The sequence below is a fragment of the Cucumis sativus genome, chromosome 5, assembly GCF_000004075.3.
Source record: "Cucumis sativus cultivar 9930 chromosome 5, Cucumber_9930_V3, whole genome shotgun sequence".
Classification (NCBI taxonomy): domain Eukaryota; kingdom Viridiplantae; phylum Streptophyta; class Magnoliopsida; order Cucurbitales; family Cucurbitaceae; genus Cucumis; species Cucumis sativus.
Window position 1 is genome coordinate 29597539 of NC_026659.2, and position 26190 is coordinate 29623728.

The 26190-nt window shown below is 33.2% G+C and overlaps 4 protein-coding genes across 4 annotated transcripts; 2 read left to right on the forward strand and 2 right to left on the reverse strand.

Moving 5' to 3' along the window:
* The first annotated feature begins 1542 nt into the window (after positions 1-1542).
* On the forward strand, positions 1543-10414 carry LOC101209617 (folylpolyglutamate synthase). Its single transcript, XM_004142306.3, has 19 exons — positions 1543-1893; positions 1998-2058; positions 2142-2190; positions 4032-4190; positions 4297-4427; positions 4504-4569; positions 4967-5076; positions 5405-5465; positions 5628-5711; positions 5814-5870; positions 5993-6053; positions 6883-6929; positions 7016-7093; positions 7311-7475; positions 7568-7861; positions 8449-8527; positions 8950-9102; positions 9251-9414; positions 10061-10414. The coding sequence occupies exons 4-19, from the start codon at positions 4136-4138 to the stop codon at positions 10115-10117; spliced, it is 1662 nt and encodes a 553-aa protein (XP_004142354.1). The 5' UTR covers positions 1543-1893; positions 1998-2058; positions 2142-2190; positions 4032-4135; the 3' UTR covers positions 10118-10414.
* Positions 10415-12316: 1902 nt separating this feature from the next.
* Positions 12317-12775, forward strand: LOC116403956. Its single transcript, XM_031885905.1, has one exon. The coding sequence runs from the start codon at positions 12317-12319 to the stop codon at positions 12773-12775; it is 459 nt and encodes a 152-aa protein (XP_031741765.1).
* Positions 12776-15235: 2460 nt separating this feature from the next.
* LOC101209370 (RING-H2 finger protein ATL46) lies at positions 15236-17485 on the reverse strand. The gene has a single exon (XM_004142305.3). The coding sequence runs from the start codon at positions 16777-16779 to the stop codon at positions 15652-15654; it is 1128 nt and encodes a 375-aa protein (XP_004142353.1). The 5' UTR covers positions 16780-17485; the 3' UTR covers positions 15236-15651.
* Positions 17486-20599: 3114 nt separating this feature from the next.
* LOC105435710 (probable inactive receptor kinase At2g26730) lies at positions 20600-23015 on the reverse strand. The gene is made up of 2 exons (XM_011657971.2): positions 22212-23015; positions 20600-21250 (listed from the first exon to the last, which is right to left on the reverse strand). Exons 1-2 carry the CDS (start codon positions 22918-22920, stop codon positions 20715-20717), a joined length of 1245 nt encoding a protein of 414 aa, XP_011656273.2. The 5' UTR covers positions 22921-23015; the 3' UTR covers positions 20600-20714.
* Between the last annotated feature and the right edge of the window lie 3175 nt (positions 23016-26190).

Below are 26190 nucleotides of genomic sequence, written 5' to 3' on the forward strand. Positions count from 1 at the left end.
TCATATTTTCTTCACCTGATTTGTCACTATTTTTGTGTTTGATATCTGCTTGTATGATGATCTTTTATTGCTCATTTTGTCTTCTATTTATACTTTTTTTTTTCTTTGTTGTCCCTTCTTCTCTTTTGACTATTGGCAAATTTGGGTTGGTAGGATATGTGCTACTCTTAGAGAGAACGTACAATAAGATTTTTTATATTTAATCATTTAGTCATTTAAATGTATTACATAAATATGAGGGTGGATATGGATTTATATTGATAAACTTTGAGAGTTGTATCAACTAAAACCTTAATAAGTGTATTGATTTATTACTTTGAAGATGATTCAATACGTAGAAGATTTTCAAAAGAAATTTTGCCTGAATATGTGCAATTTTGTTCACAAATTTTTTTGGGGTTAGTGTGCCACAACTATAAGTTTCATTCGGTATTTTTTCAAAAGGAACGTAATAATTGAAGTTGTAAATTGATATTTTCGTATAAAAAGAGTTCAAAATCTAAATTGATACGACAAATATAAGTTGATATTTTTTTAAAAAGAATTAAAATTAAAGGTTAAAAAATATTGGTAAAAAGAGTAATGATGTGATTTGTGTATGCGTTGGAGGAAGCAGAGAGGGAAAATGATGAAGAGGGAAAGGAATATAGGATGTTGGAAAATAAATTAAGTGTTGGAAATTTACTTGAATGGTAGATGGGATGGAAAATACTTCCTTTCATTTGAATTCCAAACTTTGATTTTGTGAATATATATCTTTTCTATTCTGCCTAATTCTTTCATTTTTTTTCTTTTCCTTTTAATAAAAGGATAAAAAAATTATACATTATAATAAAATTTGGGGCATTTTTAAATACAACACCATGGATTAAAATGAAATTTTACATATAATTTTTGTAAATATTTTGAACACTTTTACTATTTAAAAAAAATGATTTAGTATTGTATTTGAATTCATCCCTAATTGTCTTTCAAACTGTTTATATAGTTGTGTATTAAATAAATAGAAAAAAAGAACAATAATCAAACAATATTTTATAGTAAATAAAAAGTGTAGGAAATCCAATGAATTTAAATATAATATTGGAGTGATTTGGTGAAGACTTGGACTCTTTTTGTTTTGTTGTATTACCAACCAAAACCAAGAGGGAATTCAAAGAGAGAATAAAGAAGTGAATACCTACCTAAATTATATTGCATTGGTAAAGAAGTTTCGACCACAATATTAGTTTTCCTTACTAGAAAAAAATATTAAACTTTGGTTGTTGAAGAACTTAATAAAAAGAGAAAAAGAGAGAGAATATTTTTATGGGATGTTTAGGGGAAGGAAAGAACAAGTACGAAGACTACGATAGATTATCATAATCCTTGTTTGGAGAAATAATTAAATCTAAATTGACGTTGTTAGTGTAATATTGAGAACGAGTGAAGATAAATTAGATATTTTTATGTATGTAGTTATCTTTCATATTTTAAATTTTACAAAATTTAAAATGTAAAAATGTATTTATTCAGTTATTAAAAAAACTGCCTCTTCTTTCCTCCTCAAACTTTGATATACATTATCCAACCATATCTCATCTCTCTATTCTTTTAATTCTTTTTTTCTTTCCTCTCATTTTCGCATGTCCGCACCGGTAGCCCGTCCCAGTCGTCTCTGTCTCCGTTGAAGCCAAACCCAGTCGAGCCCGCGTTTCGTTCGTGTGTAGCTCCACCGGCGCCTGTCGTTCAGATACCAGCCGTGTAGCGTCCAACAGCTACGCATCCGTGAAGTCCTCATCTGCCGCGCAACTCTCCGTTTTCCAGTCGCGGGTCCGACGTCCATCCTTATTGTATTGTATATCTGTTTTGAACGCATCCATTTCATTTGTTCGCCGCTGCCGCTGTCTTGTTGTAAGTTGGTTGGTAATGAGAAATTGTGGGTTTTGTGATGTTGTTTCTTGGCTACTGTAAGCATTAAGGTAGGACTAATTGATTGGGTTTTGTTTGATTTTAAGGTGATTTTTGGAGAAATTGTGCTTCAATTCTTGAGATTTACAACAAGCTTCATTGACTTAAGTAAGTTGTTGAATTTTACATTGGGTTGAATTAATTGGACGTTATTGTTGGAGAAAATATTGAGTTCTTATTGTGGTGTTTAGGTTTTTTTCGTGGAATTCAGCTCGATCAGGAAGCTTAGGTAACGTTAAGGTAAGAGACTTTCTACTAGACCCATACGTGGATTTCAATGATTAAAACGATTTGCCAATTATGCATGGACTTGAATGACTTAAAGGATATGACTGTAGGTTGAAATGGTTAAAGAGACTTAATTGCTTTAAGTAGTTTTAAGTATGTTGATGGATTGACTAAATTAAAAATGTTTGTTGACTGAACTGTATTATGGTTGACTGTTATGTTTAAAAATGGATGGTGTACGTTTGACTGGATTGACTGAACTGAGATGAGTGACACTTATGTATGAGTATATCTATTTGCGAAATCGTTACACAAGGTCGGATTATGTATTAGTAAGAGTTTTTCTACTACTGGACTCACCTATAGAGTATAGTATGTTGACTGTATGTTATCCCTAAACTGAGAATGAATGTCAGTTATGTTTTATATAATTTGAAGTAGACTTGAGATTGAATGTATGTTAGTGTTTGACTGGAACTATATATAGTTCCAGCCAAACACTAACATATATATATATATATATAATATGTGGATGTGAACTTGTTGGCTATCGTGTGGACCGGGTGTAAATTATTCCAAGTATGGCTGTGTGCTGGTGAACTGAGGGGTGTTATGACTTTATAGTTTAGTTGACTGATGTATTAGAATGTTACCGACGGTCATTGGGATAAAGTGAGATAGGTTGACTGTTAGAGTGTTAAGTGAAAGGATTGTATGTTGAGGTAGCTGGACTGTGCTATAAATGACTGTTAAGATGTTTAGAATGGACTGAGGGGAAAATTGTTAGCTTTCTATTGGGATGTGTGTCTTGTAGGTGTCCTACGGGATCACCACTTATTGTGTATCCTTCGGGAACATTAGACTGATATGTGTTTCTGCAGAACACTAGACTGATATGTACGTCCCTCGAGGTGTTAGACTGATTATATGTATCCTACGGGATCACAAAACTGTGACTGATAATGTGTATCCTACGGGATCACAAGACTGTGACTGTGCAGGATACCCCAATAGGAAGTTAACAGTTTATTTTTCCCCTAACAGGACCAGTAGTGGGTCTCTTACTGGGTATGTTTATACTCACCCATTTTATGTTTAACATTTTCAAGCAAAGGTAACAAGGGTGGCAAACCGGCAAGGAGCAGGAAGGAAGCGTGATTGCCATAGGGAATATTTTCATTTGCTTCAGCTTAATGTTCCGTTTTCTTTAGTACTTGAGACTGTTCAGAAAACTTTGTGGTTTAACTGAAGTCACAAACTGATGATTTGTAAGCATTTCTTTGAAAGTTTTGGTTATTTGAAATAGGACCCGAACTTAAGTTTGTTTTCTTTGAGAGTTTGATTTTATTTGAATTTGGTATTTTGTGTAAACTCAGGTTTTGTTTGAAATTAATGACTTCGACTTAGTTAGAAAAGTTGGGTCGTTACACAAATAGCCGTACATTTCGGGTCGGTTCGGATTTGAAGAAAACTGACCCGACTCAGCCCAATTACACCCCTACTTGGTATATCTAGATAATTGGTAGGAGCATAAACCAAAACATTCTGGAACTACCAAGATAGTAATTAAATCATTAACAACATGCACACCAAATAAAAACATTCTTCCTAGATTAGCTGTTAATACAAATAACAGAAACTCTGTTGTAGTCATTTTTGTATATTCAATGTGTTCTGCCGATTGAGGAATACATAGAGTTGAACATAACAAAATAAGAAATTGGAAGAATTCGTTGTGATTGTTCATTTGGAAATTTTCTGAAAAGTTAATTGTAGGTTCTTAGAGAAGGGATTGGTATTTCTGGAATATTATATGCTTTTCTTGCCTTTGAAATTCATAAGCTGTTTTGCAGATTGAAGAATAACAAGTGTTGGGGGAGACAACATGAAGATGGTGCTCTCTGGTGCCCAGTCCATTCAATCTTTTAGACGGGTGGATGTGTAATTCTAAGTTAGCATGAATCCTCAAGATGCTAGAGAACTTAGAGGTCATCTGGTAACCATGGTAGAAGGTATAGATCTATCTTAATCCGAAAATAATGTTTGAAAGGAATTTCCTAAGCATTTCTGTCATGTAAAACTAAAAATGTTTGTGGGTTGTGATTGGTGCTTTTGAAGGTAATGAGACATTGAAAGACTCACAGATGGCTTATGAAGAGGCATTGGATGCACTATCCTCATTGATTGTCAACCGTAGACGCTGTGATAAATCTGGAGATCAATTTGAGTTGATGTTTGAATATGTAAAGGTATTACTTAAACTTAACACTTCATTGTTGCTGGTTTACTGGGGCTGATGCTCATTGAGTTGATTTAATACAATAGATGCTTGATTTGGAGGAGTCCATGTCACAAATGAAGGTCATTCATGTAGCTGGCACCAAAGGCAAGGTATCATTATTATTTATGCAAGAACTGTGAAATTAGAAACCCTGCGCCCTGCTACAATATTTCCTTTACATCTCATGTTAATTATTCAAGAATTCATGCAAGGGGATCTTATGTTGATATCTAAGGTAGATCATGGGGAGGAGTTTTGGACATATATTAAAAGGATTAACTCTCCTTCATCTAGCCATCTAAATTTTTGAACTAACTGTAACTTAACAATTATCAATTTGTCTTTAATCAACTTTAATGTTGCTTCATCGAAGTCCCTTTTCTTGCAGAGGATTTTCCTCACCCTACTAGCTTCTCTATCTTACTTTTTAAAAATTTGCTTATAAATTTATTATTGAAGATGATGTTGTGTTAACTGAACTTTTTCTTTCTATTGGGACTTGCCTAGGGATCTACATGCACCTTTACTGAATCCATATTGCGTAATTGTGGCTTCCGCACTGGCCTTTTCACTTCTCCTCACCTTATTGATATCCGAGAAAGATTTCGCTTGGATGGGTAACTACTTTGCATACTACATAGTTTTGTTGTTCTTAAGGGGAGAAGTTGTTCTCTTAGGTAGCTTCGTCTGCAAAGAGCTACCTTTTTTATTTGAGATGAGACAGATGATTGTCTTCATTGTACAGCCATCGATTTTCCATTGCTGCAACAGCTTGCCTCACATTGTCTTATTTTATTTCTGTATCAAGTAGTGCCTTTACATGCAAAGCTTAAGCTCCTTTTCCATTTTGAAGTTGCAGACTCTTGAATACCTTCTTGATAATAGAATCATTGATTATAGATATTATTTTACTCTATTAATTTTTGCTCCAATTTTTTGTTGCAGAATTGATATTAGTGAAGAGAAATTTTTGACCTATTTCTGGTGCTGTTATAATAGGTTAAAGGTATTTTACTAATCAATCTAATTCAATTGTATTATATTTCTCAGACTACTATAAAGTTGCAAGCTGTAATGCTACACTGATAGTGAAGTGGTTTCATTTTAGATTTCATGGATTACTATTTTCCTAACTTTTTCTGATTCTATACAATTTTAATTTCTTCAGGAAAGAACTAGCGAGGACATACCGATGCCTCACTTGTTTCGCTTTCTTGCACTACTTGCATTCAAAATATTTTCAGATGAGCAGGTTTGATGCCTAATTTTATTTTAATCTTTTTTCTGGACAAGCCTTCTTTGGTCAATTTATTATGGGGATTAGAAGGATAATGTTTTATTGCCATCAATGAAGGTGGATGTAGCTATATTGGAGGTTGGCTTAGGTGGAACTTTTGATGCAACCAATGTGGTATGATCATTCTCTTTTGGTTTAAATAATAAACTATTTCAAGTAATTTGTTCTTCATGTATTTTAGGAAGTAGAAATCTCATATCAAGTTATAGCCATTTCATAGATTCTATTGTTTTCAGGTCCAGGCACCCATTGTGTGTGGTATAGCTTCTCTGGGTTACGACCACATGGAACTTCTTGGTTAGCCTCTCTTAACTTTGAGAATTCCTTTTCATGGAAAAGAAATGATACTGTTTGTGTTTACTTTGGCTTATGCATGAGCATAAATGGTTTGCATCCTGTTTGATACGGTTAGATATGCAATCAGAAAATCTCAACAAGAACTAGAAATTCGGGAGTGCCGAAATACTCTCCTAAACTTCCTCCAACCAAAATTTCCACCCACAAAATAGAGCCTTCAAACCCTACAAAAATCCTTGCAAGTTCTCCTTCCTACCCCTTCTCTCGTATAAATGGATGATAGGGGGGCCTCACAGATAAGTGCTCAGATCCATGCTTTATCTTCATTCAAACCTTTTTCCACTTTCTATATTGTGCTTTGTGATTACTTCTAGTTGGAAAATGGACAAGAGCTACTTGAACTTGGAAACGTTTGTATCAGTTATAGCTGAGTTACAAGTAGACTCTAGCATGCGTATCAGTTATAATGGTTTTTCATTACTTTGAAGAGGTTGCTAATCATCCTAGACCACTCGCCTGAAGGGAAAAAATAAGTACATCAATTTCAAGGCTTTATTAGTTCTCAACACTTTCAAGCCTTGTGTTGTATGTGTAAGCTAACTATCAGTGGTTCAAATAATGATCCTGATTATGGAATGCTGTGTGCGTAGGATGGGAGGTAACTCAGTGGGATTTTGGGATACTAGGAAAGAAATGAGAGTACACACTAGCTGTTTAAGTTCAATAGCAAGCAGTTATTTTGTCAAACTTCGAACGAACTTGATTCTAAGGGTAATATATTAAGGCAATGAGTTCTTTGATTTCATTGTGCTTTGAATTGTCTAAATAGGGAACACTCTCGGTGAGATAGCTTCAGAGAAAGCTGGTATCTTTAAGGTTAGCTTCAAATAACTTTTCTTAAAGTATGAGTGACTAGGACTAATCAATTTAATGTTTGTTGTTGTCCTTTCACTTTGGTACAGCGTGGGGCTCCAGCTTTTACTGTATTTCAACCTGATGAAGCCATGCGTGTGCTTAAAGATAAGGCTTCACAGTTGGATGTATGTGAGAGATCTTCATTCGTATAATCACCATAAGACCTGATCCTTACTGTAATGTTTGAATTTTATTTTACTACCCTTCATGAATATGCATTGTTCATACTAGGGCACTTGAAACAATGCCACGTTAAATTCATACAATCTGATTGGTACTATACCAGCTAGGAAATGTTTTCAACCTTCCCTCAAAATGAATTGCAACAATTTTGCATCACAGGTGCAACTTACAGTAGTGCCATCATTGGATCCCGAGCTACTTCACGGTCGTAAACTTGGGCTTGAAGGCGAGCACCAGTATCTAAATGCTGGTCTTGCTGTTGCCCTATCCTCCACTTGGCTTCACAGGTCTGGCCATTCCGAACTGTCATATGTAGAGCAAAGTGTAAGTTCTACATGGAGATTTATCTTCAGTCTTCCATAAATTATCTTCTGTTTTCTGATTCTTTTTCTTTTTTAAAAAATATATGTTATCAGAGGTCTTTGCCTGAGCAGTTTATAGAAGGGCTTACAACTGCCAGCTTTGAAGGACGAGCACAGATTGTTCCTGATAGATATACTGATGTTGAATGCCCAGATGAACTTGTATTTTATTTGGATGGAGCCCATAGTCCTGAGAGCATGGAGGCTTGTGGTAGATGGTTTTCTGCTGCAGTAAGACATAACCAGCTAGGGAATTTAAATCATCAGTCGGAGGATAATGGTAGTGGTACATCTTCAAATAAGCTTCAAGGATATGATAACGATGAAGCAAGGAAGAAATCAGTACAGGTAGACATCTACCTAAGTTCAACTTTTCCAAGCTCATTTTATTGTTTGTTAAGAAAAAGTAGACCATAAGTAACTAAATTAGATAGTTTCATTTTGGAAACCTATACAAATGGCCTTATTGGGTTTGAATCAATATATCAAAAGGTGGGAGATGAGGAACAATGAAATTTTCCTTTGCTAACATCAACAAAACATACTCTGGCATGGTCTCCCCTCGCCTTCAAAGTGTTATGGTGGTCTATCGCTCACAGTACAAGGGATTCAGACTATGATTGAAAATTAAGAGTCGATAGGAATAATTGTTGTCTTCCTTTGCGGAAGTGTGAAGTTCCAGGACCATGACCTCTCATAGTGGAGAAGTAGCTTAACAAGCCGATCGACTCTTTTTGATATTTCCTTCAGTAAAAGTACAAGGGACAAAATTTCCCTTCACTTTAGCAGCTATATTCTAAGTACATCCATGAAATGTTTAAGCACTCCTTTCAAGTTCTACCTTCCATAAAGATAAGCATTTAACTCATAATTCATTTGTATGGCGCTTCAACTTCTATAGGTGCTTTTTAACCTAGTATTGTTGGACACTGTAGGTGCTACTGTTCAATTGTATGGCCGTACGAGACCCTCAATTGCTTCTTCCACCTCTGATCAAAACTTGTGCAAACAATGGTATGTATTTGTCGAACTCTTGGAACTGAATAGTCAGGTGGTCAGAAGGGATTTATACATAATAATTTCTACATCTATGTGTGTGTGCTTTTCTTAAGATATAAAGCCAATATAAAGAAGGCTCAACTCATATGTTGGTTTTTATCTCAATTCTCATTCTTGTTGCTCAAGGTGTTCTTGTCTTCAAACGTCTCATTTATTGCAAGATGATTCTTTTCTCCAATGTGATCGTCCATCTTAAACTTTTTCTTTAGTTGTTAATGGTAAAGAGAAACTTGAACAGATTTTGTTGGTATGCTACAATAAAATGGACCCAAGGATATGGATGGATATCTCAGGATTCTAAATGAGAGTGAGTATACTTTAGGTACTAAATATAACATTACTCAGAGTAATAAAATAAGTTTTCTTATATAACTCAGGTGTCAACTTCAAGAAAGCACTCTTTGTTCCAAATACATCAGTCTTTAACAAGGTTGGAACCCATGGTTTACCAGAAACAGATGAGCAAGTTGATCTTTCTTGGCAGTTTCATGTTCGAAGGATATGGGAGGACACCAAGCAATGTGACAAAGGTATTATTGGCTTATGCCAATAACTTTCCATGTAACCAAACTAGTCTTTTCGAAGTGTTTGGGTTCCTCTTTTTTTAAGAACCTTTTTTGAACTGTTGGAACCATTCTTTATCCTTACCCAAACAGCTTACATACTTTGACATATCAGGAAGTGATTCTAAAGGGACTGGTGCTGTACTTGAAGAAGAAAGTGAAAAATCAGAAGTGGGTGGTAAGAATTGTGGGAATAGCACAGTGTTTTCTTCTCTTCCACTGGCTATTAAATGGCTCCGGGATAGTGTCTTGCAGCAGAATCGGTCCGTTCGACTTCAGGTAATGCCTTTTGAAGAAAATGAGTTTTTTTTTTTTCCTTTTTCTGTTTTTGAAAATGATCCAATTGTTTTTTTAGTGACAATAGTTATTTGGGACAAGTCAAAGTACTTAAGTTGGTTTTTGTACCATATGTTCATATATTATAGATCATTACCCCCTAAGATTTTTTAGGCTTAAGTTGGTTTTTGGACCGCTGTAAGATTTTTTAGGCTATAGGCACACTTTTACTAGCTAAACCCTAAACCCAACTAAGAAAAAGAATGAAAGTAAGCTTTCATTTCTCCGGGAAGATTTCAAGCATGTTTAAAATGACTTTTTATATACTTAAAAACACTTCTTTTAAGCACTACCAATTGGATTGTACATCCAAAATAGCGATAAAAAGACGTGATCCCAAGGCCCAAGCAGATACTTGACATGTGTAACCTCTCTTATGGGTCCATCACAAGGAAAACGAAAACCAAGATTTTCTTTTTTGGGTATCTAATGCAAGCTACGAGAAAATAGAACACCTTTCAAAAGTATCAACATCACCGTTACATGAAAATGCATGAATATGATGTACCAAGAGAGTCATTCCAAACCGACTCTTCTTTATCATTGAACTTGGACTAATGAGGAATATTTTGTGCTTTCTATTTTTCAGGTTCTTGTAACTGGATCCTTGCATCTTGTAGGAGATGTACTGAAATTAATCAAGTGAAGTATGGGAACAGTTTGGAGTTCATTGTGATAGGACTAAGCTTGGCATGGGGGACAAGAACCTGGTGCTAGATTTCTGATTAACATTCATCTTCTCAGATTTTGGGCCGCAACACCATTTTTGTTTAATAATTAGACCACAAGAATTTAGGCAATATTGGTCATATCAGGGTTACATTTGTTCTCTATTTCATTAATTATTCTTATGCTTCAGAACCGAACAATAATGAAAATTGGAAATATAGAAACTATTCTTAATATATCACATTTCCAGGGTTGGTTCACTGTTTCTGCCTAATAATATTCTCAGATATTATATTATCATCAATAGTGATTAATAAGTTTATCGAACAAAAGGTTATAATATTTTTATAACCCACTACAGCACAAGATCTAAATCTGACATCAACTTGAGTTTTTTAACATCATCAAGAATTTAGCATCTTGTCAGTTGAATGACTGTATTGCCTAGGTAGTTGTGTCAGTTATTATTTTATTTTATTATTTGTTTTTTGAGTTTAGGGTTAGGGATTCCAGTACGAGGTGTTCGCCCTAACCAATTACCTAATCTTTAGCTTCACAATGAATGATTGATATAAAAAATTTGAACACATGACTATTTCGATATCATCATTAAGTTGGTGAACGGAGATAAATTTAATATAATATTATCCAACAATAAGAAATAGTTTAACTATTGTATTTAAACTTTAATTGTCATTAACAGTGTGGTTATGACAGATTTTCATCTAAAACTAAGAGTAAGACATAGTCCATGTAGGTTAAATTGTAAATTTCAAATTGGTTGATGCGTTTGACTCAAATTTGCAAATAATAATAAAAGGAAACATTATTTGTATCTAAAAACTATAATGCAGTGCACAAAAACAAGAAAATGGAGAAGCATTATGAAACAGCCCAAATTAAGCTAATGATGCAGGCTACACAGCTGGAAACTAACAAAACAATTCAATCTGTTGGCAGTTGGCAACTTATAAACCAAATATATTTAAAATACTAAGCTGGGACTATTTTCTTGACACTTACTAAGTTAGTATTATTTCTCAAATTTTTAAATGTTTATAGCTATTTTTTACACAAAAAAACCATCTAAAACTTCTTGTGTATATAGATATTTTCTTTAACTCGTTTCTCAATTTTGGGGTATTTTTTGATACTTTGAAAATTTTAGGAACATTTTTGAGACAAGGAAGCTTGTAGGCATTTAAACATCAACAGATTCTTGGCAATAAAAAAATTATCCTTTTCCCTCTCTCTTACAACTTTTATTCCAAACTACATGATTTGATATCTAATTTAATATTTTTATGATAATAAAGTATTGAGTTATAATAAATAAAAATGTGAGATGCCAAAATCACAATTGAGTCATTTGACATTAAATGCTTATTCTAAAATTTAATTTAAAATATGAATAGAATTATTATCACAATTTCTCATTTTAGGAAAAAAGATTGTTGTAAACCAATCCTCGTTAATCAACGGTAATGCAAACTAAAAAGAATGGCAATGATAAATTCTTAATGGAACTCTTTACAAGCAATTTTTTTTTAAAAAAAAATTAGATCAATAAATTTGGTTATAATTTGAAAATAATTTTAATTTTTTTGTTATATTTAAAAATGTCTCACATTATATAAATTAATTCAAATAACACAACCAACAAATTTCTATAATTTCCATAGTTTCAGCATAATGTATGATAATTTATTTTTAATATTATATACAAGAAATTGAATGAACCATCAACAAATTCATGTTAAATAAAACAATAATAATGGTATAACATAATTTTTCTTAAAAAAATTAACTAAAACAACAGAATTAAATTTCTTATGAGTTAGCTAGACACTAAAAAACTATAAAAGGCCAATTTGTTTGCGATTAATCTTTAAATAGAGAGAAAATGACCTAAAACAATCTGGCTAGTGGCATATTTGGTAATAAAGATTTAATTTTCCACCGTATTTTCCGTTTCTATTTTCCCTTAATTCTTCCATTTCTATCACATGATTATATAATTAATTACTTTCTTCCCCAAAAAACAAAACAAAAAAACAAAAAACCTCTCCGTTTTAGATTCATAGAGAATAGAGAAGAATCTCTGTGCAAATTGATTTGCAGAAATTGGATTCAATTTCTGCAAATCAATTCCAACAGATCGAATTACCTTCCTTTGATGTCTCTAGCTCATTCTCCCGACCTCTCTTCCGACGAAAATGGCTTCCTGCATAACGATGACCTTCACGACGCTGTTTTCGCTACCCGTGGTTGTTGTTTATGGATCCCTTGCTTGAGGTCCAATTCCTCACAGTCATGGTGGGAGCGAATTAGGGCTGCCGATAACGACGATGAATGGTGGCTTAAAGGCTGGAAGAGATTTCGCGAATGGTCTGAAATCGTCGCTGGCCCCAAATGGAAAACCTTCATTCGTCAATTTCATAAGAATCGTAACCGTCAGTCTACTTTCCGTTACGATCCCCTCAGTTATTCTCTTAATTTTGATGAAGGTCCGGCTCATGACGATCCTTTCACCGATGATTTTGTACGACGTGATTTCTCTACTCGATTCGCCGCCATTCCCGCTTCCGCTAAATCGTCTATGGACCTTGGTAAGGACAGTCCGTCCTTCATTTGAGTCCGGAGTTGCGGCGGAATAGACGGCATTGCCTTTTGGAATCTCGGTCTTCTCGGTTGGGTCTTGCCGGAGCCCCCGTACGCGGTGGCCTTCGGAGCAGCGGTGGAGAGATTAGCGTTTTTGGGGACGATGGAAACTATGAATCTGAATTCGGTTAATTTCTCGCCATCGTAAAAATTTAAAAAGTCGGTTTTTTCTTTTTATCTTTTTTTTCAGGTAATTTTATTTTCCTTTATATAATATAATATATATATATATATTTCAAAAAAAAAAAAAAAAAAAAAGAAGAATGTAATGATTTTGTAAAATGTGAGATTGTAATTTGTATATGATTATATTGTGTCTTTGTGAATCCTATGATGATAGAAAGTTTAATAGAGCCCAAAATTTACAATTAATTCCAAATTTTAAGTTCAATTACTTTTCACTAATATGATTGACATAATGGAATTTATGTTGGTGAGTGATTCTTTTAATATAACATTGTAAATAAAGTAAAAAAAAATATTGAAAAGAGATAGATTTGTAAGTGTGTAGTTTAAAAGACTAATTTTGTTAGTCATAGTTATTTTAAGGCCAACATATAGTTTTGGGAGATATCTTTTAAGATAGAAAGTTTAAGACCTCAAGTTGGAAATATAACATCATAAAACCTTAGACCCCACAAAATTAAACACATAACACTTTTGAGGCTTATGATGAAGCAAACAAATGTGCCTATTTGATTAATACTAACCAACTTCTTTTTAGAAAGTTTCTTTATAAAGAAATTATTTCTCATTTCCAACATATGCCGTTAAAAATGAGTTTGATTGAGGATGAAATATTTTAAAAGAAAAAGTACTTGTTAGAAATGAACTCATTTACTGCTCTACTCCTTCTCTTACCTTTAATAATGTTATCCAACAAGAAGAAATCTACTTTTCCAACATCTATCAATCATACTAATTTTATTTTCAATTTTCTTTTCCCCCACAATCTTTATTAACTTAATTGCTAAGAACCCCAAAGGTCTTTTCTAAAACTATTGTCAAATTCTTTAATGCATAATAATGGTGAATGGAAAAGAAGGGTGTCAAGATTAAAAACAAAAGGACAAATTCAAACTAAACTGACTTTTTCTTCATTTAGTGTAAACAAAATTAGACACCTCAAACTATAGCTCAACTAATCACATTTAAGACAAAAGAGAGAAAGAAAGGGAAAGAGGGAATGTGTTGGCAATTCAATTAATTATATCAATATGTATTTAGTTAGATCAACATCTTCACATGGGAAACATACAAAAAGAAATAGAAATAGGACCCCCATTTACCCCTAATACTAATAAACACTCACTTTTTTTAATAACAAAATCTTCCTTCATTATTAGCTAACTCACTCGACCAACTTCCAAACAAGACAAAAATGCTCTATTAGTTTAGACATATTCCTTAACTTCAATTAACAAGAGAAAAATGCCCAACTAGTTTAAGAGTAAGCATGGTAGTCCGAAAAACTGAGCCAACCAACCAAACTGAAGTTGGTCGGTCAAAAAACGAGAGAAGTCAAAGGCAGTCAATTTGAAAAAATTTCAAATCGAGAATTTTCAAACAGTATTTCCAAGTGTTAAATTAACCCCACCCGACATAAACTATGATCAATTCAGTGGTAGCTTCATAAAAAAACCAACTCCTATCAACCGATGATCACCCCTAGCTACAACGGTTAGTCAAAGTCCATTTTCCAACAAAATTGCCACCAAACCATCTATGTTTGATTTAATAAATGTTCAAACCAATTTTGATTGTCAAGAAGTGTCAACGAACATTTGAAATGTTAGTTCTATCTTTTTTTTAAAAAATTAACGTTAGTTTGAATTTTGTTTACAAGCCAGTAAGCAGCCCCTCCTTACGTGTGATGGGCGATCAACTCCTCAACCTCTTACATTTAAAAGAGTGATGCAAAATCATTGTATGAAACCTCAAACCTTTGATGGATCCCACCATCACTCTTTCTATCCCCTTCAAAACCACATTATTTTCAAAGCAAGAGGGGCCTCATAAAAGAAAAGCTTCTTCCAATTGACATAAAAGAAGAATGAAAGAGAAAGAGGGAAAGGGAAAGTGGTTCAAAAGCTATGGAAAAAAAAAAGTAAAAGGACATGGTCCACTCATTGGCACATCTTAGGCAGGTGATAATGTTAGGGCAAGGCAGTGAGAGACAGAATGCTTTTGGAGCCTTCTCCTCCTCTGCTTTGGAAGATTTTAACAAACTAAAATATGCAAAATGTTACAAGAAAGTTCTTTGGAGATTTGAAATAACCCAAAATAAAGAAAAAGGAAAACCCAATATGTACAAATTTCAGAATCTGAAACTTCAAAAGTGATTGAATGATGAGATGTGTCTGTACAATCAATTATAGAGACAGTAAAATATCAACAAAAAAATGAAACGTACCCAAGAAAAAGAAAAGGAACAGGTATTATGACCTTTGTAGGCCTTCAAAATACAAACATCAAAATGAATCAAGAGATCTACCACACTTGCGGAGTTCATATCTATTGCTCCAAACTTTCTTCGGATCATGTCTATCGTATTAACGTTCGAGACATCGTTGCTCTTCCTATTCTATAAATCCTATATTCACATCATCAGAAAGTCGAGAACAGTTGAGAAGAAAAGGATATGATTTCTGGTTTCAGTAGTAGGAGGAAAGACTATTGGATTGCGGATACTAACACTTTTGTAATAGTAAATAACTCACAAGTTAGCACCAAGGTAATTTCATAGACAAAAATCTAAATAGATACAACAAACATTGATAAGGATCATTTTCGACTACAAAAAAAGAAAAGAGGGAAAAAAAAAAAAAAACAGTTTTGAGGCCATTTTTATCATGGCCCTTGTGTTTGCCTCAACCATGGCGGCAAGTCTGTATTTAGAGAAGAAGGCATACCAATATGGGGTTCAGTGGAACCTGAGTACTTCCCCTTTTTCGACCAAAGCCAGATCTTCGAAACAGAGTAACTCTCTCCTTTAGCTACACTACTAAGCTTCTTTCCATCCAAATCTGCTTGGACTGGAGAGATGCTGTTTGATTCCGCCTCTTTCGAGGGCTGTGTATTATCACCCTCTCCTCGAGCTTTAGATAACGCAATTCTGAGGTCAGCGTCTATAACAACGTATTGATACGATCCCATCGAATAACATCTCCTAGCATCCAAATTACTACTACTGGTCTCACCAACTTCAGTCTCTACCACCTCCGCTGCATCCATCCTTCGGAATTTCCCTAGTCTCACTGGGAAAACCCCCTTCTCATTCACTACCTCTTGAATTTCCATTGTTTTCTGACAATTAGGTAACCTGTGGTCTGCATTACCAGCGCATTCATCTTCTTCACCCAGATCGTCAAAATCGTACATTGGATTTTCAATCGAAAAACCAGGATTAAAGAGAGTTCCACGACAAAGAGGACACGTCGAATTCGACAAGAGCCAAGTGTCTATACAATTGACATGGAAGGCATGGCTACACATAGGAAGTAATCTGAGTTGGTCCTTATCAGAAAACTCACACAAACAAACAGCACAATCAAATGGCTCCTTGAGACCCACAATTTCTTTATACTGAAATACAGGAAGTGCATCTATAAAAGCTTGATCTAAACCGGAATCATGAAGATGAAAGAGCTGCTGCAGCTGTCTCTGAAGTGCATCAGAAGGAGAAAGTTCAGGGTTTCTATTAGATTGAGAAGAAGCTGAAGAAGATGGGTGTTTTATAAGGAATCTAACAAGAAGATGAAGGAGACCAGAAATGAAAAACAAAACAGCCAAAATAACTATGATAAAAAGAACTGCTGGACTTATCCTGGTGCCAGACGAGGTTGGAGATGGAACTGCAGGTGGGTTTGGTTCCTTATTGTAAATTCCATCAAAAGGGGTTGAAGAAGAAGCCGCTAAAGGAGGAGGGTAGCTAAAAAACCCATCATTTTGAAAGATTTGATGTCGAATCCGAGCCATTTTTCAAATGGGGTTTCTCCAAAAACCACTTTTGACATTCCACAGATCAAAACAACTAAAACTTAAACCACACCCTTCAGAATTCCAAAATCAGTGCAACTCCAACAATGCAAAAACAAACAAACCCCCAAAACTCTTGACCCCAGATTTGGAAAAAGTAGAAGCAGCAGCAACCAGAAGTGTCACAAACAACAGAACCGACGTCTTTAATCGAGAATAAAATGACAATACCTCCAAGTAAAAGCCAAAGGAATGCTAGAAAAATAATGAGAAGGAGAAAAGAATAATAAATAAAATATTGAGAACTCACCAAACTGCCTCACCGCTAATGTAAATTTAAAATTTGAAGCCCTTATGTGACACCCAAAAGAAAGGATTTGGAAATAGGAGGACGAAGTTGAGTGGAAGAAGAGAAAGAAACCCTAAAACAGAGGAGTTTGGAGAAGAGAGAAGATGGGTTTTTAGGGGGATGGACCCTTTTTCTCTCTGAAGTCAAATTTGGAGAGAAATGGGAGAACCCCGTAAGAGTAACACTGAGACAAAGAGCTGAGAAGGGAAAAGGAAAAGAGGAGGTGGAGTGAGATACACGCGCAAGGAGAGTGTGGGAGAGAAGAGATTGGTCAACCATAAGAGACAAAGTGGTGTATGAAAAGAGTTGGGAGAGAGGAGAGGTGTGAAGTAGATTGAAGTTCAACCATCTTCTTCCTTTCTAATGTGGACTCATTTGCTTTTCCCTAAATTCTACAAATATGCTCTTCAATTTTACCCTTTCCCTCAAAAATCTCTCCAAAGTTTCCAAAATATTCTCAAACTTTCAAATTAAAAAAAGAAAAAACACCTCTCAACCTTCTAAATTTTAAAAAATTACTTTTCCATTTTTTTTTAATTTTTCGAGACATCCTTGAGACGATAAGGAAGTTTTAGGTAGTCGTAGAGTACTTTATGAACTAATTTTCATTCATTTTATAGGATTTAGTCATTCTAAACTAACGTTGTTGGCTTTGGATCATCCAAACAAAGATCTCTCGATTAACTTTAACCAAATCTTAATGGCTCAACTTAAAATGTCATATTGACAAAATCATCAAAATCTTTCACTTTACAAAAATACGATATAAAAACTTAATGAAATGTTCAATAAAAAAGATGTTTCTAACGTTAATAATTTTATTAGACACAAAATTTAAATTTAGATCTAATAGATTAACTAATTATTCTAAAAGCTAAAGGGAAGGACGTAACAACTTAAAGAAAAAAAAAAAGAAGAGAAATATATATTAAACAGATTTGAAGAAAATTGAGGGAAAGTTAGAAGATTGTAATTTAACCTAATTGTAAAGGTTGGATTTGGGACGAATTGATGAAGAAGAGGAAGTAAAATAGAATATGATAATATAATGATATTCCTTTGGTTGTGGCATTTATTTGAAGTAATTTATTACCTAAAATTATTGTCTATTGCTTTGGTTGTTCAACACATGACTTGAAGTTTGGGTTACTAGTTGTTTCTTTCAAGGATGTAACATGTGAATGCTTCTTTTTCTATATATAAAAATAATAATAGTAAGATTAAATATATTTTACCAAACTATATTTAAGAAAATTACAAACTAAGAATATTATATTTCAAGTTTGTTAAACACTCGGAGATTCGACATGTTTTAGTTTAGTATATGAAATGTAAGAGTGTATTAAGTGTGTATATCAAATGAGTATAGAGGGTATCAAGAGTGTATAAGATGTATTTGTACCTTTTTAACATTTCATGCGTGTTTCATGTAAGTCTAAGTCGTGAGCCTTATTTTTTTAACTTTTGTAAAATTTGCACGAAGCTATATTTCAGAAGTGTCGTCTAATAAATCTACCAACTTTTAATTTGGTGTATAATTAATTATTTAATTTTTTTGACATTTATTTAAAAAATTATCATGTCTTTTTAGTGGAACAAATGAGATTGTATACAAATTTGAACCTCCAATCTCGAAAGATAAATGTAAATACTCACTCAAGTAAGCTCGTTGTTGAAATTTTTTCAAGTACATTAGATATACTAAAAGGCACAAGTTTTACTCCGTTTTCATTGCAACTTTACAAAATCTTCTAGGCCGGAGTTCCACAATTTGAAAAGTCTCGCATTCAATGTTTCTTTGATGGTAGCATTTTGAATTTGAGAAAGAGCGACATACATTCTCTATTTAACATATGTTAAACAATATTTATACATTCTCTATTTAACATATGTTAAACAATATTTAGGACGATGATTGGTTGTTATTATTACTAGTTAACTATATAGTTTGTGAGTTATATAATAATCTTTGTTTGAGATGCATATTAGTTTATCGTGAGTTTGTGTTATAGACGTAGACTATTTTAGTTTGGATATAAAATAATAAAGAAAATTGCAATCAATAACCATTTCAACAATAATAATTAAGGATATAACAAAATTTTTAAAAAATTGTAAATATAACAAAACTATCACTAATAGACTTGTATCACTGATAGACTTCGTATGGTCTATTAGTGATAGACCAATATTTGCAACATGGTCTATCAATGATAGACTTATATCATTGATAGAATTTGACAAATTTTGCTATATTTACAAATTTTTTAAAATGTTGTTATATACTTAATTATTTTAAATCTAATTGCTAAATTTGCAACTATCCCGTTTTAAGTTTTATAGGTCAATATCAATTTCTATTGCGAACTCCATTCTATGATTAAAAATTTTCAAACATACATCCACTTATCTTTTCTCAATCTTTTACAAGTGAACTCTTTTTTCTTCTTCTTCTTTTTTAAATTTGAAAGCTTGAGTTTGTCTTGTTTTTTTTTAAAATATTTAATTTGAATGATAATTAATACCTTAGTTTGGTGGAATTTGAATGTCATCCTCCACAAGCAATCATTTGCTTTTCTTCATTTTTGTTGGCAATTAGGCACTAAAGTTGATAATATTTGTAACAATTAATGCATTATGGTTTTCCTTTTTGTATGAGTTGGATTGGATGGTTACCCTTTTATGTAATTGCCTTATTGAAAGTAAGTGGGAGGGAAAGTTAAATGAATAATGAATCATAATTTCATTACAACTTTGATTTCTTTGCTTTCTTTTAATTCAATTTTGCAATTTCTGTCCTTCAAATCCTGTCATTAAAAGTTCAAAGCCAAAATCTTTACTTTTTCCTCTCTTTTTTTTTTTTTTGTTTGTTTTAACAAAAAGTTGTCAACTTTTTTTTTTCATCAACATCCTCCAATTATAATTTTGCAAATTATTGTTTAATGGGGTAAAATGACATCAATAAATAATAATAATAATAATCATCCTAATTTGAAACACTCTCAAATTCAATATATTACCTCAATTTTATGAATGGTATAGTAATTTAACAGAGTTGTTCTTGCAACTGAGGTCGACAAGAGATTTGTATGTGATTGTAACTTTTTCTACTATTTTATAAGTTGTAATAGTGTGAGTTTTTTTTTTCAACACAAATGTGCGTGTGTATATTATATATCTATGCATAATAAATTAATTAAATCAAGTTAAATTTTATTTGTTTCCACTATAAATTTTAGAAAAATATTGTACCTAAGGACGTATTCGAGAAGAGATTCAATGAATGTTTAATGCTATATATTTATAAATCGAACACTAAAATTACCTATCTACTAAAATTTAGTTAATAACAAAGTAATATTAGTTTATTTAGGAATATAATTGATGTTAAATGTTTTATAAGATGATATTCATTCAATTCATAAAATCAACAACATAAAGTTATTAGATGATACAGAATTTAAGGGCGTATTAAAATGATACTATTAAAATTATAGAAGCTAAATAGAGTTGTAATGATAAAAGTATTAGAGACTAATTAGTGTTATTTGTCTCAAGAACTTCTTCAAATAAAAAAGAAAAGAAATTAGTGAACAGAATTGATAGAACTTTCCTCTTCATCTTCCTTGATGGAATCAATCATAGCAACAACTTGGATCATGTTGGGCCTTGCATTAGGAGAATTCTCAACACATTTAACACCAACAACCAACAAATTCACCATTCTCTCTTCACTTGCAGCTTCAGCCATTAAAGACCTATCCAAAACTTCAGCAGTCCATTCTTCTCTAAGAACAGTTTTAACCCAATCTGCTAAACAAATCCCTTTTTCATCTATCACAACTTTCCCTGTTAGAAGCTCAAGAAGGATGAGTCCAAATCCATAAACATCTGATTTGAAGGAGTTGGCCGTTTTATTATGGCTTTGGATTTGCATTAGCCCATACTCACTTATGCATGGCTCCATGTTACCATTGATGAGTATGTTTGAAGATTTTAAGTTTCCATGAGGTATCTCATCTTGTTCTAAGGCTTCGTGCATGTGTGCTAATGCTTTGGCTGTTCTGCTTGCTACCTCTAGCCTGTTGATCCATGGAAATGGTTTGTTGTTGTGGCTTGATTCTGAGATTTCAAATGAGAAAAATTAGTGCTTTTTGGATTTGTAATTTGTATCGGATAGTTTTGGATCACAACAGTAATGAAAAACGAAAACTGATGGACCGAGACCATGACAAGATCATAATTTTTTTATTGAATCACCTCTATTTTTTTTTTTTTTGGCTCGACACAAATTATAAGCTAGATATCCTTCTGTTTATACGAATTGACACCCTTAAATTTATGACTAGAATTTTGTAACTCATTCGTGATCAAGTGGTTGGAAATAACTTTCAAGACTATTCTTTCAAACTACACCTTTTTCTGATCTATTATAGAGAGTTCTAAAAGATATATTCTAAGCATTTTCTATGAGTAATTTCTCTAGAAAATTCTAATCTTGGTATTTCTATAAATTGGAATATCATTAGGCCTAAATACTTCTAACCCAAAGATCAAACTTGTATTTTAAGGCAGTCACCACACGAGGTGTGAGTCATGACCTTTGGGTTATACATCCTTCGACTCATTCCCCCCTTTGAGCTGGTTGACATCAACCTTCAAGGCCGAAGAGACCAATCATCATATGGGGCATTTCCAGAATGACCCAATTCAATGAAATGACAAATTTTCTTATCAGATTGTAAAATAACCAGATTTTGAAAGGGAACAGAAGAAGAGCTACGTCAACTTCCTCTATAAATATATCGTTATTGTTCCGTATCAGACAACTTAAATCTTACTCTCAAACTTTCTATTTTTTACCCTTTTCGGCTAACTTAAGTACTAGAGTGGGAGTGACAAGCACCACATTAGTCTGCAAGTTTTTTCCTTTTTATTCTCCATTCTTCTCCCTTACGAACAAATTCATAAACGGATGGATCATCAAACCCAAATGGAGATTGATTTAAACAAGAAAAAACAAAGAAACCAGTTAGTTTAAAGTGAAACATGACCATATAAAAAAGCTTCAAATCTTAATTACCATGGAGAAGGTTGAATAAGCTTCCATTAGGCTGAAATTCATAGACCAAAAGCTTCTCATGATCAGAACTATAAAAGGCAAGTGGTGGAAGCACATTAGGATGCTTCACTCTATCAATATTCCACATTCTTTTCATAAACTCATCTGTTGAAATTCCCCAATCCTTAAACCTCTTAACAGCAAACACCATTCCATAATCAAACATAACCTTATAAAGACTCCCATGGTTTCCTTTCCCAATCAACTCAGCAGGAGCCTTAAGCAAATCCTCAAACTTCAAACCATTCACCACTGAAGTTGTTATCAATGAAGATGACAAACCTCCACTGTCATTTGAAATCATTGAAAACTCTGGCTTGCTAGTTTTATATTCACTTGACAAAGAAACAGTACTAAACTTGTTGTCAAGTCCATCATCACTCACTGCTACAATTCTGTTGCTTGAAAGCCTCGAGTCCCCTTTGCTTTCTTTTCTCCTCCTTTTACATATCATGAAAGTTACAATAATTATTACGGCCAAAACGCCAATCATTATGTATCCCGAGTATATCAAGATATTATCTTTACTATTGTGATTTGATTCATAAACTTCTTGTAGCTTGAGTGAGTGCCATTTTGAGCTCTTCATAGAATCATCCACAGCATTAGAATTGGGAAAGAGGAGAAGAAATGAACAAACAAGGAACACCCAGATGGAAACTTGTTTCATTTTTTTCAACTTTTTTTGGGGAAAATGAAAGTGGACAAGTTAACAAGAGAATGGCTAATAAGAAGCAGAGAGGATAAAAGTTAAAGGGCATATAATGTAAAGATATTGTTGGAATTCTCTAAGATTGGCTAAGGATTTGTATTTTATTGGAAAATTTTGGAATCTTTTTTTTATGATTTGCAATATAAAGATGGAGAAAATGCCACTTTTATCTTATTGACAGCATTTTGAAATATACAAGCCGGCAGCTCCAAAGAAGTTAGTTGTTGTTTTGTTATATACATCAGTAAATGGAAACTCAGAAGAATGTTTCTGCTATAATGTCAAGTCAAAACTCATTCATTTTGTTTACTATTTGAAGAAGTCTCTTAATCAGCTCTTGATCAGTGATTGACATTGATCCACACTATTTTGATCAAGGAGAAAAATCCCTTATTGACCTGTTGGACTCATTCTCGAGCTTATTGATAAAATACCTTCGCTACACGAACATTAACCCATATCTCTTATAAAAAGAAGGCAAAGCAGGGGTCTATTAAGAGTGACGTTCTAAAAGTTCTCCAAACACTTGAAAAGTCATTTCAAAGATGTTTTAAATTTATTTAGGATTCTGGCTCAAAGTTAGTATTATCTTAACACATGATGAACTTCTCGAAAGAATTTGTGGTCCTTATTATAACCTCTTGCTCTCAGGGTCCTTACAACAAATATGATACCATAGCCCATGTCTGTAAAGGACCTATCCGAAATGACTTTTCAAGAGTTCTAAAACCATTTTAAACACTTGAAAAATCATTCCAAAGACGTCTTAATAAATCTACTTAGGATTTAGGCTTAAAGTCGGTATTATCTTAACACATGATTAACTTCTCGAAAGAATTTGAGGTCACTTCAACCTCTTGGGAGGTGCTAAACTGCAAAAATGGAAAAAGGAAAGTTGGACCACTTTTGGATGTTCTAAAAGCTTGTTTCTATGTGTTGTTGAGTAATAAAAACAAAAGGGCTTCGGTATGTGATGTGATGTAATTGTAGCTATGTTTCTGTTGCCTTTTTATAATCTTTGAAATATTCAAGCCTGCTGATAATATGCCAATAAATTTGACTCAGAATCTGATGTCTTGCAAGGATTAAGCTGTGGAAGAATGAAGCATATGTGACAGAGAGAGGTCCCCAAAACAATTGGAATTGTTCCTTTGTTAATTACCAAATCTCGCATTGACATATGTCAAGATCTTAGAGATTTTCTAGGTATTTTTATTCAACTGATTTCCTTTTGTTTAATCGTTTTGGACATCACAATGTGGCCTACCATTTCACACCTTAATTTTTTTTTTATTATGAAATAAAGGTTATTGACTACACAATACAGCAAAGTCACACACGATAGTGTCAACAATTGCAATAACAACCAGAATAACATAGATGCAAACTTACAAAGACAACACACAAACTTCGGTAACCTTGTTCGACTAAATACTACTATGCTTGGGAGTTGTGCGTTTAAGAAAGATATTTTTACTAACATAAAAGTCAAGCAATTACAATATTGTACGTATCTATAATATAATTATTCAACAAATATATGGTGAAGTTTCGTGGATGTTCACTTAGTCCAATAAAGTGTGAGACTCTCTTCCAACGAAATGTGTTTGGAATACATTTTTAATTTAAAAGTTGTCATTTTGAAGAAAGTTAGAGTTTAATAACCATTATATGTGTATTTTAAACTATAGTAGGATTTAAAGAGTTGAGATGAAAACGAGTTTCTTTAAAAACAATTAAGAAACTCTAAGTATGAGTATATCAGTAATGAATTACTTAGACTCCCCTAATTTTTCCACCTACTTATGAATACACACACCTTCAAAAGAACTAATTAGGCTCCCCTAAGATCGATAAAGAAACACATTTCTCAAGTAAGAATGTCTTATGCTCCTCTAATACCAAATGAAGACACCCTTCTTGTGAAGAAAGCTTCAACGATGATTTAGAGCAACAACTTGAAGATCAGTGACAATCGGAGTTGCAACATTCAGCTACCATGGAAAACACAAAAGGCTTCAACAAAAACTATTCAAAAGCAGCAACCCTAGCAAGAAAACAACTTCTTGCACATTTAAATAGGCACAACGGAAATAGGAAAGACTTCCACATTCCAATACTGCAAAGCATAAACCACAAAAAAATCCAGAAAAATAAATCTACACATCCCAAGAAACAACAAGCAATCTTAAATCTGTATATACATATGTATGTATGTACGTATTGAACTCAGCAACATTATTGCTGGTGTGGAAATTTCAATTCAGATGATCCTTTTTTTTTTCTTATTAATTTAAAACTATGGCAATAACTTCAAATAAACCCATTGAATCTTAAGATGTAGTGAGCAACGAGGACAAATCTACTGAAGAGCCACTAGGGGACATATCAGCCTTATTACATACTTTACTTGCTAAAGTCTTGCTTTTTCAGCAAAGCTAATAATTCCCTATTGTTTTAGGTTCAAGATTCATTTACTTTCCAGCATAATCCAAAGATCTAAAGCCTATTTCAGATGTAAGCAACCATTTGAGCTAATTAGGTCCTAACCACGTTCAACTAGTAAAAGTTAAAGCAACGCATTATTCAATCCATGACCCGAACTCGAGAAAGTTCTTCTTTTTCAGAGTTCAATATATAGAGGAGGATTCAATCAAGAGTACATATTTTATGTCAGACTTGAGTTGTATCTATATTTACACTGCTAAATAACAATATTTATATCATTTCAATAAAATTATTATAGAAAATTTATAAATATCAAGTTTGTAAAATTTTAATTTAGTCTCTTACCCGTGATTTTGGATCGAAGAATATAATCACCAATTAGTGCAAATAGGAAGGAAGAATTTAAGAAGAAGCATGGTACGAATCAAAAGTGGAAATTGAGAGCCAAAATGGGTGAAGGAAAAGAGGGATGGTTAGACCCAAGGTCAGCATGCTTGGTCTCGACCAATGTCGAAGCTGACCTTAGCCAAATATAAAATTGGACTCACATCACTACAAGAATTTTCACTTTTACTCACGAAAAAAAATTCAACGTCCTAAAAATTTAGAGATAATTTATGCTGATTTTTTTACGTCAATTAAACGGTGAATGGTATCTAGGTTGGGAGAAGTTGAGTTTGATTAAGAGACTAATTTATTGATCCAATGGGATTGATTTTAATCAATATATCATTCATATCTAACCTAAAAACACACAGCTATCTTGTTTTAGAACATTGG

Excerpts from the sequence above, each read along its gene's own strand:
- LOC101209617 (XM_004142306.3), top strand. The coding sequence starts at position 4,136 with ATGAATCCTCAAGATGCTAGAGAACTTAGAGGTCATCTGGTAACCATG. Across the intron at positions 4,191-4,296 it reads TCTGGTAACCATGGTAGAAG|GTAATGAGACATTGAAAGAC; the intron begins GTATAGATCTAT and ends GTGCTTTTGAAG. Across the intron at positions 6,054-6,882 it reads CGACCACATGGAACTTCTTG|GGAACACTCTCGGTGAGATA; the intron begins GTTAGCCTCTCT and ends TTGTCTAAATAG.
- LOC116403956 (XM_031885905.1), top strand. The coding sequence starts at position 12,317 with ATGTCTCTAGCTCATTCTCCCGACCTCTCTTCCGACGAAAATGGCTTC.
- LOC101209370 (XM_004142305.3), bottom strand. The coding sequence starts at position 16,779 with ATGGCTCGGATTCGACATCAAATCTTTCAAAATGATGGGTTTTTTAGC.
- LOC105435710 (XM_011657971.2), bottom strand. The coding sequence starts at position 22,920 with ATGAAACAAGTTTCCATCTGGGTGTTCCTTGTTTGTTCATTTCTTCTC. Across the intron at positions 21,251-22,211 it reads CTTATTCAACCTTCTCCATG|AATCAAGCCACAACAACAAA; the intron begins GTAATTAAGATT and ends TTGAAATCTCAG.